General features: G+C 41.7%; 1 protein-coding gene across 3 annotated transcripts in view; it reads left to right on the top strand.

Moving 5' to 3' along the window:
• The window catches only part of rasgrp3 (RAS guanyl releasing protein 3 (calcium and DAG-regulated)), a 51,658-nt gene that overhangs the window by 33,210 nt on the left and 2,522 nt on the right, over positions 1 to 15,926 (top strand). For all 3 annotated transcript variants that reach the window (XM_037783103.1, XM_037783101.1, XM_037783102.1), the window contains exons 7-16: positions 2,985 to 3,158; positions 4,149 to 4,265; positions 5,427 to 5,705; positions 8,458 to 8,538; positions 8,801 to 8,914; positions 9,023 to 9,138; positions 11,029 to 11,176; positions 11,504 to 11,540; positions 14,590 to 14,739; positions 14,935 to 15,302. In XM_037783103.1, coding sequence (XP_037639031.1) covers positions 2,985 to 3,158; positions 4,149 to 4,265; positions 5,427 to 5,705; positions 8,458 to 8,538; positions 8,801 to 8,914; positions 9,023 to 9,138; positions 11,029 to 11,176; positions 11,504 to 11,540; positions 14,590 to 14,739; positions 14,935 to 15,302 — 1,584 coding nt within the window. The remainder of the gene's footprint in view (positions 1 to 2,984; positions 3,159 to 4,148; positions 4,266 to 5,426; positions 5,706 to 8,457; positions 8,539 to 8,800; positions 8,915 to 9,022; positions 9,139 to 11,028; positions 11,177 to 11,503; positions 11,541 to 14,589; positions 14,740 to 14,934; positions 15,303 to 15,926) is intronic.

Here is a 15,926-nt window from a genome sequence, read left to right as displayed (position 1 = left end):
AAACTTAAGTGCACACGGACTCATTTCAAACATGTTGTTTAACTATTCCAGCTTCAGCTTTTAGACCGTGGTCGGGAAAGCAGGAGAGACTTTGTTTTGCCAACGTAAAATAGTCTTCCATAGTTTCCCATAAGTTTGATGGATCAGTTTCCCCGTTTATCATTTATTTCTAAGAATTGCAAAAGTTAAATGTTTGCCATATAGCAAAAATCTGTATCTGATAATATTGACCTATTACACTGCCAGGACTGTCTGTGTTTATAGGAATAAGTAGTGGAAATCTCTATTGTAATCGGGGCGTGATCTGATGTATGGATGTTACCAATACTGCTTCTTGCTACAGGCTATGTACTGTACATACTTTAGATAGTAAAATGAAATCAATTCTAGAATATGTTATATGTGGATTAGAGGAAAAAAGTGTAACCTTTATCGTAGGACAGCAATGAACTGCTTGAAAGAGGACCGCATGATCAAACATACAGTAGATTGGATGGTGACGTGTCCCTGGCCAAAATGGTCCCAGTCTAACCACAAAGCTGCGACGTGGTTATGAGGTGGACGCCAGATGGTGACGTTCTTTCCACGTCCACTAATGTCCAGTCAGACCCTCTCTTACAATAGTAAATATTGATCATATTATTGCTATGACAAGTGAATGCATGTGGCAACATTTGATTGACAATTATTCGGTTGTGAAATGTGATCGGATGGCCACGCTGTGATGTCCACTCCACGCCCAAAGACGAGTATTACTCAACGCCCATTTATAAACATAAAACACTTCTATGCCGTTTATGTATATCTATGTATAAATTATATTCATGTCTCATCATTTTAAATTACCTTCAGGGCTTCTGCGAGTCAGGCGACATATAAAAAAAGAGTAAAAAAGACTGTGTAGAGAGGAGGTCGTGGTGAATGTAAGGCCAAACGCAGGAATTTCACCCAAAATGATCTATACAATCTGGCAAAGAATGAGTGGAAATGGGCCGGTTGCAAGGCTGATGAGGGAAAGTGGAAACAGGTGAGCAGGTGAATGAGAGAGTCAGGGGACTGGGACATGTGGGAAAGTCTTAGGGCATCTAGTGGATGGATGTAGAATGGCAATGCATTGCAGGGGCCTGGGGAAGTGGCTGGAGACCGGGACAGAGGGCCAGACTGAGTAAAATGAAAACTACTGAGGCAGACATTGTGACACATGCAACCATTTAAAGCAAGACTATATCTAAAAGAAGAAACAGACATTATTCCTCTTAAAAGTTGAATTTATAAGAAATACAATACACCCATGTTCAATTCAGGACACTCAGGGATTTTGCTGTTACAGCCTTGGTCTGGTAGTAGCTTATGGTGGCTAATGCTTAATATTGGCTAATGTCAGACAGATGCTACTGTGTTCTTTAACTTAGTTAAAGCTGGGTTAAATATGCTTAAATACGCTCTCTGAATTGGGTGAAGTATGTGTAACACTGCTCCTGGGAAGCTGACCACCTGCTGTAGAGCTTTGATGTGAAGCTAGCTGGCCTCTGGGTGAACCGCCTTGTTTCCACTGACTAGGTGGTTAATTGGTAACAACGCCAGCAAGAAGTTCAAAGTTTCAGGGCAATGTGTGCATGTGAGTGTTTGCGTTTGTCCTTGAAATGTAATGTAATGACCTGAGAAGCTGCTGCTTCAGTTCACATAACTCACATTTCCCCACATATGGCCAGAAATTGCCTTCTAAAGATTTACAAAACAACATTCAGTATCTGAATGTCGTTGTGTATGACCCCTTGATCTTCCTCTAGCCACCAGCAGGCTACATTTCCAGTTTTAGGCTACGTAAGAAATGTCAAAAACTCATTGGCCAATGTAGGCTACATCAATTCTTCCCAGAGGATGAATCATTTTCATTTTGAAAATTCCATGAACTTTCCTCAAGCACTGTTGTCTGGTCAAAATATTAACTTTACATTCAAGATATTTTGAAAACCTAACAGGCAAATGACAGAGCCATGAAATGGTGCTCCCAGAGGGATAAATCCTTTTAATTTTGACGATAACATGGCTTTTACAATACCATCACCCTTAGAAATATTACTTTTTTTTAAGCCATCAAGAAGAGCAAAATTGTCAGTATGAAGTTAATTCTATCTTTCAATTGTTCAGTGCAATGATTATTACAGGCTTTAGGACCAAAAGACCCATATAGGCCCTTGAATCAATCAATCAATCAATCAATCAATCAATCTTTATTTATATAGCAAGTCAAATGCAATTCAAAGTGCTGTACAGACGATTGACAAAAATATATTAAAATAATAATAATAAAATAGAATAAAAGAGATAATAATGATCAGCAATAAAATGTTGATTAAATAAAATAGAGTAAAATAAACACTATAATGATGATGATAAATAAAATAAGTATTAAAAATAAAATGTTATAAAACTATAAAACACTACATAAAAGCCAGACTAAATAGTTTATGTTTGCAAATATCTATATTTTCAGCCCCTCTCAGTTCCTCTGGAAGGTTGTTCCAGCGGCAGGGAGCGTAAAGGCTGAAAGCAGCATCACCAAATGTGTTTGTTCTGATCTTGAACAACTAAAAGAGAAGAACCAGAGGATCTGAGGGGCCTTCCTGGTTCAAAAACCAAAAGCATTTCTGCAAAGTAGTGTGGTGCAAGGCCATGTAGTGCCTTATAAACTAATAAAATAATTTTAAAATCAATACGAAAACTAACAGTGTAAAGACTTTAAAATAGGCGTAATGTGTGTTCTCCTTTTGGTTTTAGTCAGCACTCGTGCAGCAGAATTTTGAATTAATTGTAGCTGATTTATTGTATTCTTTGGTAGACCAGAAAGGAAAGTGTTACAATAGTCAAGCCTGCTAGTTATAAAAGCGTGCATAAGTCTCTCTGTGTTGCTCAGAGATTAGAAGATTAAATTGAAAATTGACAGCTTGGATATCTGATTTGTAATACCCTTTTGTCTCCAGTTCACTGATTACCAGAGCTATGTGATCCACGGCTGCCTGGTGGACAACCCAACTCTGGAGCGGTCCATTGCTCTGTTCAACGGAGTCTCTCAGTGGGTCCAGCTCATGGTGCTCAGCAAGCTAACACCTCAGACTCGCGCAGAGGTTATTACCAAATACATCCACGTGGCTCAGGTAAGACAGGGAGGAGGCAGCACTGCAGTCCTCTACAGAGCATTTCCATCTGCTGTTTTTTCAAGGGGTGGGGGGTCCACAAAACATGGACATTATGTGGTTAGCATTTTCTTCATCCAACACTGTTTAGAAATATTTATACAAGGCTGACAACACAACTGAGGAAGGAAGCTGATTGGACAAGACCTGCACACTGGTTTCACATGGTTCAGGCTTTCACATCCTGTCCTGAACCCCCTCGCCAGCCCAAAACAGAACCCTTCTGCCTAAAACGTATGTTGCACATGACTCTGTTTATTTAGACAGATGCAACAGTAAAGTCTTGTAGACTCAAAACCAACTAGGCACAGTGGCTAGCATCATTGCTTTTCCTTTTTAGAAAAGTGTGGACATTAAATTGCAACAATAAATTGGAGGTCTTATCTCGTAATGACTTCCGTGTTTAAGAATTACAAGAAAATATCATAATTCCGTGAAAGCAATATCATAATTATGAGATAAAGGTGGTTATCAGTCATTTGAGAAGGCAGACAAGCATACCTAGTATGTCAATATTAGTATATCAACATTGCACAGGCATCTAAAGTCCCTGGTATTGGTCAGGCAGAAAGCACTCTGATCTGCTCTGTTTGTTCAGGAGAGGCTAAACCAGTCCAGGTTACTTCATGGATATAAAATCATGCATCAGAAATGCATCCAAGCTGCCTACATTTGTGACTCTATCTAAATACTATAATTTGGTAATGGCTATCAAAGTAAAGCATGTAATAAAGTATGATAAAAATGTTTGCTGTGGCAATGAAGCTGTCCTGGAGGGCTTGGGTTTGTAAAGCACGGAAAGCATGTCATTATAGTGATGATAATGTCATCTGAATGGGCCATTCACATTTCATTGTCACTAATCTAACTGGAACAGACACAGAATATGTTTGATTAGATAATCATAAAAGAAGCAAAAGTGAAATTCTGAACATGTCACTCTATGATCAGAAACTTCTGCAGCTGCAGAACTTCAACACTCTGATGGCGGTGGTGGGGGGCCTGAGCCACAGCTCCATTTCTCGACTCAAGGAGACTCAGTCTTATCTGGCTCCCGAAGTTGTGAAGGTAAGTCAATACCAGCCTTTGAATGCATGTTTATGTATATCCACAAAAATATTCAGTGCATATGAACATACAAATAAGCATATACCACTGTATACAGGTTTGGTAATACATGGTTATAGGCAGCCCGTTCTCATTCCCAGAGCGTCAAATACTGATGCTTTGTCACGGCAGTTGGTGTTCGAGGCACCCTTTAGTGGCCGTATAGGAGACCCACCGTGGTTTCCATTAACTACAATGTAAACCCATCCGTGAGTTTAAAGAGTGGAAGAGACACACCGGGCAGGTGGGAGAGGAGGTGGATGGGTCCAACACACACAAGGTTTTCATCCAGGAGACCACGGTTTGTGTCCTGTGCATTGCGTTCACTTTTACTTTGCAATCAGCTTTGCCTTCATGTCCCAACGTCAAGTGACATTTTCACTGTAAAAACGTAGTAATTTTAAGCCCAACAATGTTGCTTTTTCCTAAACCTAACTAACTAACTAGCTAACCTTGTTGCCTAATCCTAAACAAGTGTTTTTGTTTAATTCGCAACATCCAGCACGTGTTTACATGTGGCCGAAAAGTGACGTCGAGGGGTCTGACAAAGCGTCAGTATGTGATGAGAATGTGCTGTTAGGAGATTCAGTTGTGATGTGTTTGTAGGGCAACCAGAATTACAGGTTTTGTTTCAAATTTTCCTTCCAGGTAGACCAAGTTTTGTTTGTTAATGTAATTAGTTTCATACTTTAACAGCTTAAAGGTACTGTTTTTAAGTCCTAACATGAATAAATCAGTGCGGGTCGGTGTCCCATGCGTGCTTGCGTGTGGCTACACTGTTCAGACTCAGACTCCAACACAAACTACACGGGAGCAACAAAACCGCAAAGTTATATCTAGTGAAGCCCGTCTTGCAAACAGTGTTAACTCTTCCTGCTTCGGCCTCCCGACCTTGGTCAGAAGACATGGGAGATCAAAGATGAGAATGAGAATGAGAAAATCTCCTCTGGGTCCTAGTGTCCCACTGCTACACTAATATAGCAAATAGCTGGGTACAGATGGTGTCAACACATTCTTCACAGTCTAGTTTTTGGCCATTGTCAGTGGATGCAGTGAAGTAACACTTGTCTGTGCATCAGGTGTTTCCAGTAGATTTAGAATGCTGTCTGTGTTCCTCCCCAGATCTGGAGCGAGATGACAGAGCTGGTGTCCTCCAACAACAACTACTCCTGCTACCGAAAGGCTTTCAATGAATGCCAGGGCTTTAAAATCCCCATCCTGGGTGTGCACCTCAAGGACCTGATTGCAGTGCATGTCGTCTTTCCTGACTGGGTTCATGACAGTAATAAGGTGAACCTGGTGAAGATGCATCAGCTCTACATGACCTTCAATGAGTTGGTGTCATTGCAGAGTGCAGTGGCCCAAGTGGAGCCCAACATGGACCTGATCTACCTGTTAACGGTGAGGAATTACCACTCCACATATCTTATCTTAAAGATTTAAGGAACAGATTAGTATTAAATGAAGAATTGTTGCCGGCCAAGTAAGTGTGCACATACAAGGAATTTGCCAATTACATTTAAAAAGGGATAGCTCTTTTCCACACAACTTGCTTCAACACTCCTCTCCTTTCTGTCTCTTTTGTTACTGTTTCAATTCATCATCAATCAAACTCAGCACAGCTCTTTCAGTGTCAGTGTAAGTATGTGCAAGGACATGAGAAGAGGAGAGGAGAAATAGGAATATGTGTTGTAATGGATTTACAGACATCCTGGAGGACCTGAGATGTAGTCACGCCAATAGTAAAACATCTTGTAAGAATTATACACACATCTTTGTATCTGGGGGAGGACAAAAAAAGGTGATACTTCTTAAAGACAGAATGCTGTGTACATGACTGGGAATTTGGATCAAAATAGCAACATTCGCTCATCTATCCATCCATGGTCTTTCGATCCCGCTCCGATGCCGTATCCAGGGGGCAGCAGGCTTAGCAGAGTATTCCAGACATCCCTCTCCCAAGCAGCGTTCCCAGGCCAGATGAGATATATAATCTTTCCAGCGTGTTCTGGGTCTACCCCGGGGCCTCTTACCAGTTGAACATGCCCGGAAAACCTCTAAAGGGAGGCGCCCAGGAGGCATCCTGATCAAATCCCCAAACCACAAACAAGTAAGGGATAATGTACAGCGAGCCGTGCGTTGGGGTACAGCATCGCGTTGGGCGACGTCATGTCGCCCTGTGATGTCGCCCTGCGGCAGCACCCTGCGACGCGCCCTGCGGCATCGCCCCACGGCATCGCCCCACGGCATTGCCCGCTAGCTGTACATTATCCTGCTTATTACACAGCTACTTACTGAAGAAATCAATAATTTGACACAAAAACAGTCCGCCAGAGTCTGGCATCAGAGTCTAAAAATAGATCACTTCTTATTTTTGTGACTGTGACTTTCGTGATTGTGTAACTTGCATTAGACTAATATAAGAGCAGAATTAAGACAGGTCTAACACTACAGACCAGTCTAAAATATATTTATGAAAGATAAAATATCTTTTAGAAAAACACACCCAACTCGTCACATACTGCAGCTTTTTCACCCCCTTTGGCGTCACTTTAGATTTAGGGAACAAAACAACTTAGGCCCTGTTCACACCTGGTATTAACATGCGTCCTCAGTGATCAGATCACAAGTGGACAGTTTTAAGTACAGGTGTTAACACACTCAAGACGCATTGAGGACGCATTGAGATCGGATCGTTCAGACCACATTCAGAGGTGGTCTGGGCCACATATGACCACATTCTTTTAGCAGTGTGTACGCAAATGCGTCCTGGCCATATTAAGGACCGCCTACTCATCTGATGTCCAGCTGGGATCCGCGGGATCACCGCGCCCCTCAGGTTAATAAACAGGCAGATACGGGCGCTTGTCAGCATGGAAACGGCCTCTGTGCTCTACTGTATGTAGACTGGCATGTGAAGTGCATTATTATCATACTGTCGGAGATGTGTCGGTGTTTTTGTTCCGCTGCTTTGAGCGGAGCTGACACCCAACCGCCTGCCTGTTTTCTGTCCTCCCTGGCTCTCTGGAGCGCTGTACCCCGTTGTTGTCTGGCAAAAGCAGCGGTGCCAGCGGCGCCGGCGGTGCGGAGGTCCGCGGGCACCGCCGGTACAATAACCTTTTATTTTGATGTTAATACAATGTACCAGAATTAACGAATATGTAGGATATTACCACTGATATTCATGTAATATTACGGCACAACGTCTGCTGTATTAGCCGTGTGTTTACTATGTGTTTATTTGTATATGGGGCGGGGAAGAGAGATCGGCTCACAAGTGGCCACTGAAGACGTGTGGAGACGCATTTTAATGCCAGGTGTGAACAGACGTACTTAAAGCTGTCCACTTGTGATCGGATCACTGAGGACGCATGCTAATACCAGGTGTGAACAGGGCCTTAGTTAGGTTTAGGAAAAAACGACATGTTTGGGCTTAAAACTGCTATGTTTGTAAAGTGAAAATGAAACTGCTTGTTGTGAACATGGAACATGAACGAACAGCTGATTGTAACATGAAAGTGTAACTTAACGCACCGGATTCAAACAGCGGTCTTCTAGATGAAAGCCTTGTGTTGGACCCATCCACCTCCCGCCATGTGTGTCTCTTTGGCTCTTTAAACTACGTCACCACAGCACTTTCCCTGAGCGTTTAATATCGATGCGGATGGGTTTACATTGTAGGTAATGGAAAGCCCGGGGTGTCTCATACTGGCACTTAAGGTTGCCTTGTGGTATCACACGTCGATGGCCGTGACGAAGTGTCGCTATTTGACGCCCTGGGAATGAGAACTTGCTCGGCAGAATATTGTTACGGACTGTTGTTAAGCTCCAGATGACCAAGAATAGTGAGTTAGTGATTTACTGCTTTCACCAATGTAGTTTCAGTACTAAACATTGCTCATTGTTTCTGCCAAAATATTGCTGAGAAACAGCAGATTGGAAACTGCTCTACAGTATAGTGCTCTGTGGATTGCACTTGATTAATGGAGGAGCACCCAATCGCTGTAATACAAGAGAGAATCATCAGCACTTGAGTTTGATATATCACAAACATTCAGTAGTCTAATACATTGAATGAAAGCTCACTATGTTGTTTTCAATTGTTCATTGATTTTTTTAACTAATTATATATCCAAAACCCTTGTATTTTCAGCTTTCTTTAGACCTTTATTACACAGAAGATGAAATTTATGAGTTGTCATTGCTAAGGGAACCACGTAACTCCAAATTATTGGTAAGTCTCAGCTGAAATGGTTTGTATTTTGTGTTCAGGTTCGTCCACACTGAGTGTGTGCAGTTTCAAAAAACTTGATACTTTTGCTGAAATGTTAAAGACCCTTTTGCCATGATACTTCTTTTTGACAACTTTACAAATATTTCTACTTTTTTATTTCTTTTTTGCTCCTTTGGAACTACTGGGAGAATTGGAAATATGTACTCTGTGTGCAACACATTATTTGCTGAACTGTGTATGTGTACTGTATCCTTCCTCACAGCCTACCTCTCCAACAACTCCCAACAAACCTATGGTCCCACTGGACTGGGCCTCCGGTTTCAACACTAAACCAGACCCTTCTGTGGTCAATAAACACATCAGGAAGGTGGTAGATGTGAGTAGACAACACCCCTTTTCAAATTATACCTACAGAATGCAGAAAACAGCTCGGCTGGTCAGATGTAGATATGTGTGTGTAACTTGTTTCTTGTCAATGGGAAAGTCTGTGTTCAGGAATTATGACCATGACCATGATGGCTATATTTCTCAAGAGGACTTTGAGAGCATCGCTGCTAATTTTCCCTTCCTGGACTCCTTCTGTGTTTTGGACAAAGATCAGTGAGTATAAATGTTCAAATAATTGTCTACAGTAACTGTATTTTTTTAGTCCAACCCAATCACAGCATGATGATGTAGTTTAAATCTACAGTTGGTAACTTTAATAAAAATATATTTTTTAGTATTTGCTCAAACTGTCACTAACTCCTGACAGTAGTACACGAGACAGATAATCTGTAAAAAAAAAAAAATCTGGTTCTTCTGCTTCCTTTTAGGGCTCCTAATGGCATTTTGCAAGATTCCACCGCACCAGAAGGAAATCAATAATAAAGTGAGAAGTCTCTAACACAGCTGTCAATCACTGCTTGTGAAGCTCGTGAACTCCAATCAAACTGTCCAACTAGACAGCGCTGATCAAACATGAATCAAGATTCTGAGAACGTTAGCTCCGGCCGGTGGACGGTGCTTGGTTTTGGCTCGATTGTTTTCAATGTGGTGGCCGTTTTCTAAACTTTATCATTTAACAGCGAAACAGTACACTATTGGTGCCTTCAAAAGGAACTTGTGAGATCATGTTTATGCACGATATGCTTGGCGTTCAAGTGGTGAAGTCGTGAGAACGCTGCTGCTAAGCAAAGCCAATATTAACGTTACTGTTGGCATCTAGAAGCTACAGAGGCTAACAATTTAGCAAGGTAGCAAGTGGGTAACATAATGTAGTTAATGCAAAGGCATAATGAGGAGAAAAGAAGGATGAGGCCGTTGGGAATATCAACATTTTCCTTGGACATATTTTAAAATTACATTGTTTCTGAGACCATTTGAGGCGAGAAATAGGCATTACAGTAACATAATCTTGATTATATTGATATTTGATCAGCGCTGCCTAGTTTGACCGTTTGATCAGAGTTCACAAGCTTCACGAGCAGTGATTGACAGCTGTGTTAGAGACTCTGCGGCTCTGATTGATTGTTTTCCTTCTGGCGCGTAAATCTTGAATATGCCATTAGGAGCACTAAAAGGAGGCACGGGAACCTGATTATCTGTCTCATGTGCTACTGTACTGCTTCTGTAAAAATGCCAGAATTTGGAAATACAGCCCTCATCCTGCAGCTCTCCTTTCTCCCATCTTTGTCCTATAAGCCCCTCCCACCAGGCGAGCACGTGCACACGCTTCATACAGTAACCAGTACTAGTACTAGTCATTCATTTCAATCATCATCCTTCATATAGTAACCTGCATCCCTACAGGGTCAAAAGGCTCTTTGCTGACGCCCAGAAACATCCCTAACGCAGCTAAATAATAAGAAAAGAGAAAATACAGGCAGAGGGCTGCAGGGTCTCTGCAGATTCAGACACCACAACACTTAATAATAATAATAATAATAATAACAACAATAATGGGTCATAAGTGATGATTTAGAGGCATTATTCTTAAATGAGTCAATACATTTTTTGGGGGAAAATGCTGCTTATTACATCAATTTGTATTATTGTAAGTTCTTAATTCAATTTTTGTAATATAAGTATTGTTTTGTTTATTATACATTGACACATACAGTACACCCTGTGCACTTCAGCAGCCTGCACATCCTACCTATCATAGATGAAATGCTCTAATTAAAGAAATGATACAGTAATGCCATCTCCAACACAGTTGTGGAGATTCAGGTTTTTTCATTAATTTCTTGGCAGTATTGAGGTTTGTTTTTTTGTTTTTTTTGGCCTCATGTAAGATGCAGGTGGTACTTGTGCTTAGATGTGACCACAGTTTGAGAACAGCTGTGCTATGTAGGGGAGAGCACACTCCTTTCCTATAATTCTGTAATTTTAGTTTAATCATGGGGATGAATAATATGATGTTTGACCTGGTACACCTGTAAATGACTATCTTCTCTTTCTACTCATCCTCCCTTCTTTCTTCTCCCTCTCTGCTCCTCTTTCTCTCAGAGATGGATTGATCAGTAAGGATGAGATGATAGCGTATTTCCTGCGGGCTAACCCACTGCTCCAGTGTAAGATGGGTCCAGGTTTCATCCACAACTTCCAGGAGATGACATACCTGAAGCCCACCTTCTGTGAACATTGTGCTGGATTTGTGTGTATCTCTAAAATTCTGTCACTGCACTTTCCATGTCGTCTCATCCTACTGGCAATGAAAATTTGCAAACATTGCATTTAAACTGACCAATCAATCAGTCTAATTCCCAAAAATGCTGTTGGGCATGACACATCTGTCTTGAGCCACACACTGTGAAGTCACATTCTCACAGATGCAACAGGCATATAGTAATATACACATTGTTACAGGGAATGTTGTGATGACTTGGCTTTAGGAACATGCCTCCATGCTTTTATTTTCTAATGTTGTGTTTTGTATTTTCTGTACCCACCTCCCCCCTTCCTTACGTTTCTGGATCTGCAGCTTTGGGGAATCATCAAACAGGGCTACAAGTGCAAAGGTATTGTTTCATTGCATTCTTCTGTAAAGACTAGCCAAAAATTAAATAATATTAATTACAGTATATTTATAGAACACTGATCAAAACAAACTTGAAAGTGCTTCACAGAGAGAAAATTTAATGAAATACCAAAATGAAATATAAAATACATGAAAAATAATAAACGAGAAATTAAAAACCAATAAGATAAACAGGCAGCTCAGATAAAATCAGGATATGCTTTCCGATAAAAGTATGTTTTTAAAAGAAACTTAAAAGAAGACACTGACTCAGACAGCCTCATGTCCTTGGTTTCAGAGCCACGGGGCCATGATTGCAAAAGCTCTGTCTCCCTTGGTTTTCAGCCTGGACTCTGGAAGAGACAGAGGACCACTGCCTGAGGATCTCAAATTACGTAAAGGATCATAAGGGATTTAAAGGTCAAAAATATATCTTGGAGCCAGGTCATGAGTTTGCAAATGTAAAGAAGTTGAAAAAAGGTGTGATGTGCTCGTACCTCGCTGAGTTCTGTTCCATCTGTTATCGTTTCAAAGATTTATGATTAAGACAAGAGGCTGTTGCAATAATCATGGAGCGAGGAGATAAAAGTATGCAAAACAGGTTCCGCATGTCTAAAAGTTCAAATATATATTTTTTGCAATATTCTAAGTTGATGCAAACATGATTGGACAAGCTTTGTGATATGTTGCACATAAATTATTATCAAACAGGACACCAAGATTTCTTGCAACAGGCTTGATATGTTGTGACAGGTAACCAGAAGATGGCAGTAGATGTGTGATATGCTGGGGACCAATAACAAGTATTTCTGTTTTATTAGAATTGAGCTGGACAAAGTTTAAAGACATCCAGTTTATTGTGTCAGACAGGCAGTCCTGTGGAGAACTCGGCACCCCCAGGTGGTGAAGTGGGAAGACTTGTCAGCGTGAATATTATAACGACGTGTCTATTTGCACCCGGATGAGAATAGTCACACGTCAGCTTCCACTATTTACACGTTGAATATAACAAGTTGATTATATACTTAATTTAACAATAGTTAGCTAGCCGAAGGCTTTTCTGCCAGAATGCCCTTCTAGCAGAAAGATTTAGTAGTAATACTAGTATTAATATAAAGAAAGTTTGTATAGGGAGTAGGTTGTGGTGGATGAAGGGGTTAAACTCTGGACTTTCACCTAAGAGACCACTTAAAGGACTTATTATTTTCTGTTTTTGTTACTATTATTTTCTGTTTTCAGTCATATTTTGGTTAGGTTTAGGCAATAAAACTACTTGGTAAAATTTAGGAAAAATATACATACAGTACATACACTGATCAGCCATAACATTAAGACCACTGACAGGTGAAGTGAATAACATTGATTATCTTGTTACAATGGCACCTGGCAGGGGGTGGGATATATTAGACAACAAGTGAACATTTTTAACTTTGACCTTTGTGTTGGAAGCAGAAAAAATGGGCAAGCGTAAGGATGTGAGTGACTTTGACAAGGGCCAAATAGTGATGGCTAGACGACTGGGTCAGAGCATCTCTAAAACTGCAGCTCTTTGGGATGTTCCCGGTCTGCAGTGGTCAGGACCTACCAAAAGTGGTCTAAAGAAGGAAAACCGGTGAACCGGCGACAGGGTCAGACCCGAGGCAAATTGATGAACGTGGGAGCGAAGGCTGGCCCGTGTTGTCCGATCCAGTAGAAGAGCTACTGGAGGTCAAATTGCTGAAAAAGTTAATGCTGGTTCTGATAGAAAGGTGTCAGAACACACAGTGCATCGCAGTTTGTTGTGTATGGGGCTGCGTAGCCGCAGACCGGTCAGGGTGCCCGTGCTGACCCGTGTCCACCGCCAAAAGCGTCTACAATGGGCACGTGAGCATCAGAACTGGACCACGGAGCAATGGAAGAAGGTGGCCTGGTCTGATGAATCACGTTTTCTTTTACATCATGTGGATGGCAACGAGTTCAAGGTGTTGACTCGGCCTCCAAATTCTCCAGATCTCAATCCAATGGAGCATCTGTGGGATGTGCTGGACAAACAAGTCCGATCCATGGAGGCCCCACCTCGCAACTTATACAGGACTTAAAGGATCTGCTACTGACGGCTTGGTGCCAGATACCACAGCAGACCTTCAGAGGTCTAGTGGACTCCATGCCTTGACGGGTCAGGGTTGTTTTGGCGGCAAAAGGGGGACCTACTCAATATTAGGCAGGTGGTCATAATGTTATGGCTGATCAGTGTATACACATACAGTATCTAATTTGTGCCCGGGTCAGGTGCAAATAGCATCGTTTGCTACGGACATCTGGTGCTTGTCTCTGCCATGCTGTATACACCTGGGTCTAAAAAGCCACATTGGCTAGTCCGCCCCAGGTACAAATAATATTGTTGGCTATTGACACCTTGGTGCGAATAACATCTGCCATATTAAAATCACCACAAAGAACAATTCTATCATAATTTAAAATGAGACTGGATAGAAATACAGGGAGTTCTAAATATGCAGCAAATATGACCAGGAGTGGGCCACCAAGTTTAAACATGAGCACTTCAAAGGAAGAAAAAGGATTACATTTGAAATGCTTTCTGACAGTAACAAGGCCACCACCACGGCAATCCCTAGGTCAGCTAAAACGGTCATAATCTGTAGGGCACGATTCAGGAACTTGGCTAAACCCAGGTTGTAGCCAGGGTTCAGTTAAGAACATAAAATATAAGTCAGTAAAAGAGATAAGATCATTTAACATGAATGTCTTATTGGAGATGGATCTTACATTTAGAAGAGCCATTTTAGACATCTTAGTCTGTACTGGGTTGAAACTGAAGTTAGAGCTGGAGTTAGGTATTTGCCAAGGTTTTGGGCCAATTTGGGTGACCTGACCCTTTAAGAAATGTGAAACTGAATAAATCTTTCAGTACAACTGCTATGACGCGTCATATTTTCATGCATGATCCCTCGAACATGCTTCCAATCTGGCAATCGAGAAAAAAAGTAACATCATCTACCTGAACACATTTGCCCTGAATATAAGCTTATGTGTCTATATTTACTCTGCAGACTGTGGCGTTAACTGTCATAGACAATGTCGGGAGCTGCTGGTTCTGGCCTGTAGGAAGCTGATCCGCTCTAGCTCTCTGGGCAATGTTTCTCCTGCCAGACTGACCCACAGCTCACTGCCCAGCAGCCCAGCATTGCCCACTTGTAAAGGTAATTTTCAGCTACAGATATTTACTGAACAAAGTGACACAAACAGCGTAGAAAAATGGATTTATGAATCTCAAGCAAATTGTAGTTACAAAGGCTTCACGTGTTACTCTTTTTGTCATTTTACGTATAAGACATTGATGTTGTACTATGATGAACAATTAATCTGTTAATAATTTTCTGGGTTGTCTCCTTCAGATGAGGATGAGGTGTTTGAGTTCCCAGCTGTCACATCAGCAGGTCCAGCTCTGGACACTCAGTCCATCACCCTGATGACTGGCTCGGCCCAGAGGATCTCTGTGCGCCTGCAGAGGGCCACCATCAGCCAGGCCACCCAAACAGACCCCCCGTGGTCTGAACACAGCTGGGGGGCCACAGATGGCGGCTCCCACACCTTCCCCAAAATGAAATACAGGACTCACAGAAAAACATCTAAAAATAAAGGTTTTGCCCGCTGGGAAAACCAGAATGACCAGGCAGTTTCTTCACGGTGCAGCACGGACTCTCGGGAGAAGTCAGACGTATCAGGAGAGCTTGTACTGAACGGGAATCCACACAGAGGGAAGGTAAGGGAATAGGTGGCTGCAGATCTTTAGTTAAAGGTGTAATGTTTTAACAGATGGGGAAATGGAACCTGTGGAGGTGGAAGCGACCTTTTCCAACCTTTTCAAATTTTCAAAGCGTTTTCTCCCGAGCCCTCTGCATGAAAACGGAGTCAATGTCATTCACTGACGATATTATTTTGTCAAACCACTTCAAATGTAATTTTGTCAGGTAGGAGAAAGATCCCTCCCTTACTCAATCACCCTGTGTGGTCCAGCCAAAAAAAAAACACTACTGTGCTGGCAGAGGTAACTGCACACCCTTATTACTTAGACAGTGCATCACATTATCATTGCAAATACAAACTCCAAGCTATACAACACCTGCAGACTGACAGGCGATCCAGCTGTGCCACAACTTTTGGGACATAGCGCATAACAGTCCTGCTCTGGTTTATTTGTGTCCATTGCCACATAATTTGCCATCTGTAGCCCTTAAGTTGAATTATTACAATTTCTATTCAAAATGTTTGCACACAGTGATGCAGTGGTTAGCACTGTTGCCTCACAGCAAGAGGGTCGCAGGTTCGGAAGGACGATATTTGGCTCATCTAGAGCGATACGACACGATTCAATGACTTAAAATCG

This window comes from Sebastes umbrosus, chromosome 10, assembly GCF_015220745.1.
Source record: "Sebastes umbrosus isolate fSebUmb1 chromosome 10, fSebUmb1.pri, whole genome shotgun sequence".
NCBI lineage: Eukaryota > Metazoa > Chordata > Actinopteri > Perciformes > Sebastidae > Sebastes > Sebastes umbrosus.
The sequence above is the reverse complement of the archived record's forward strand: the minus strand, read 5'-3'. Positions and strand labels throughout refer to the sequence as shown.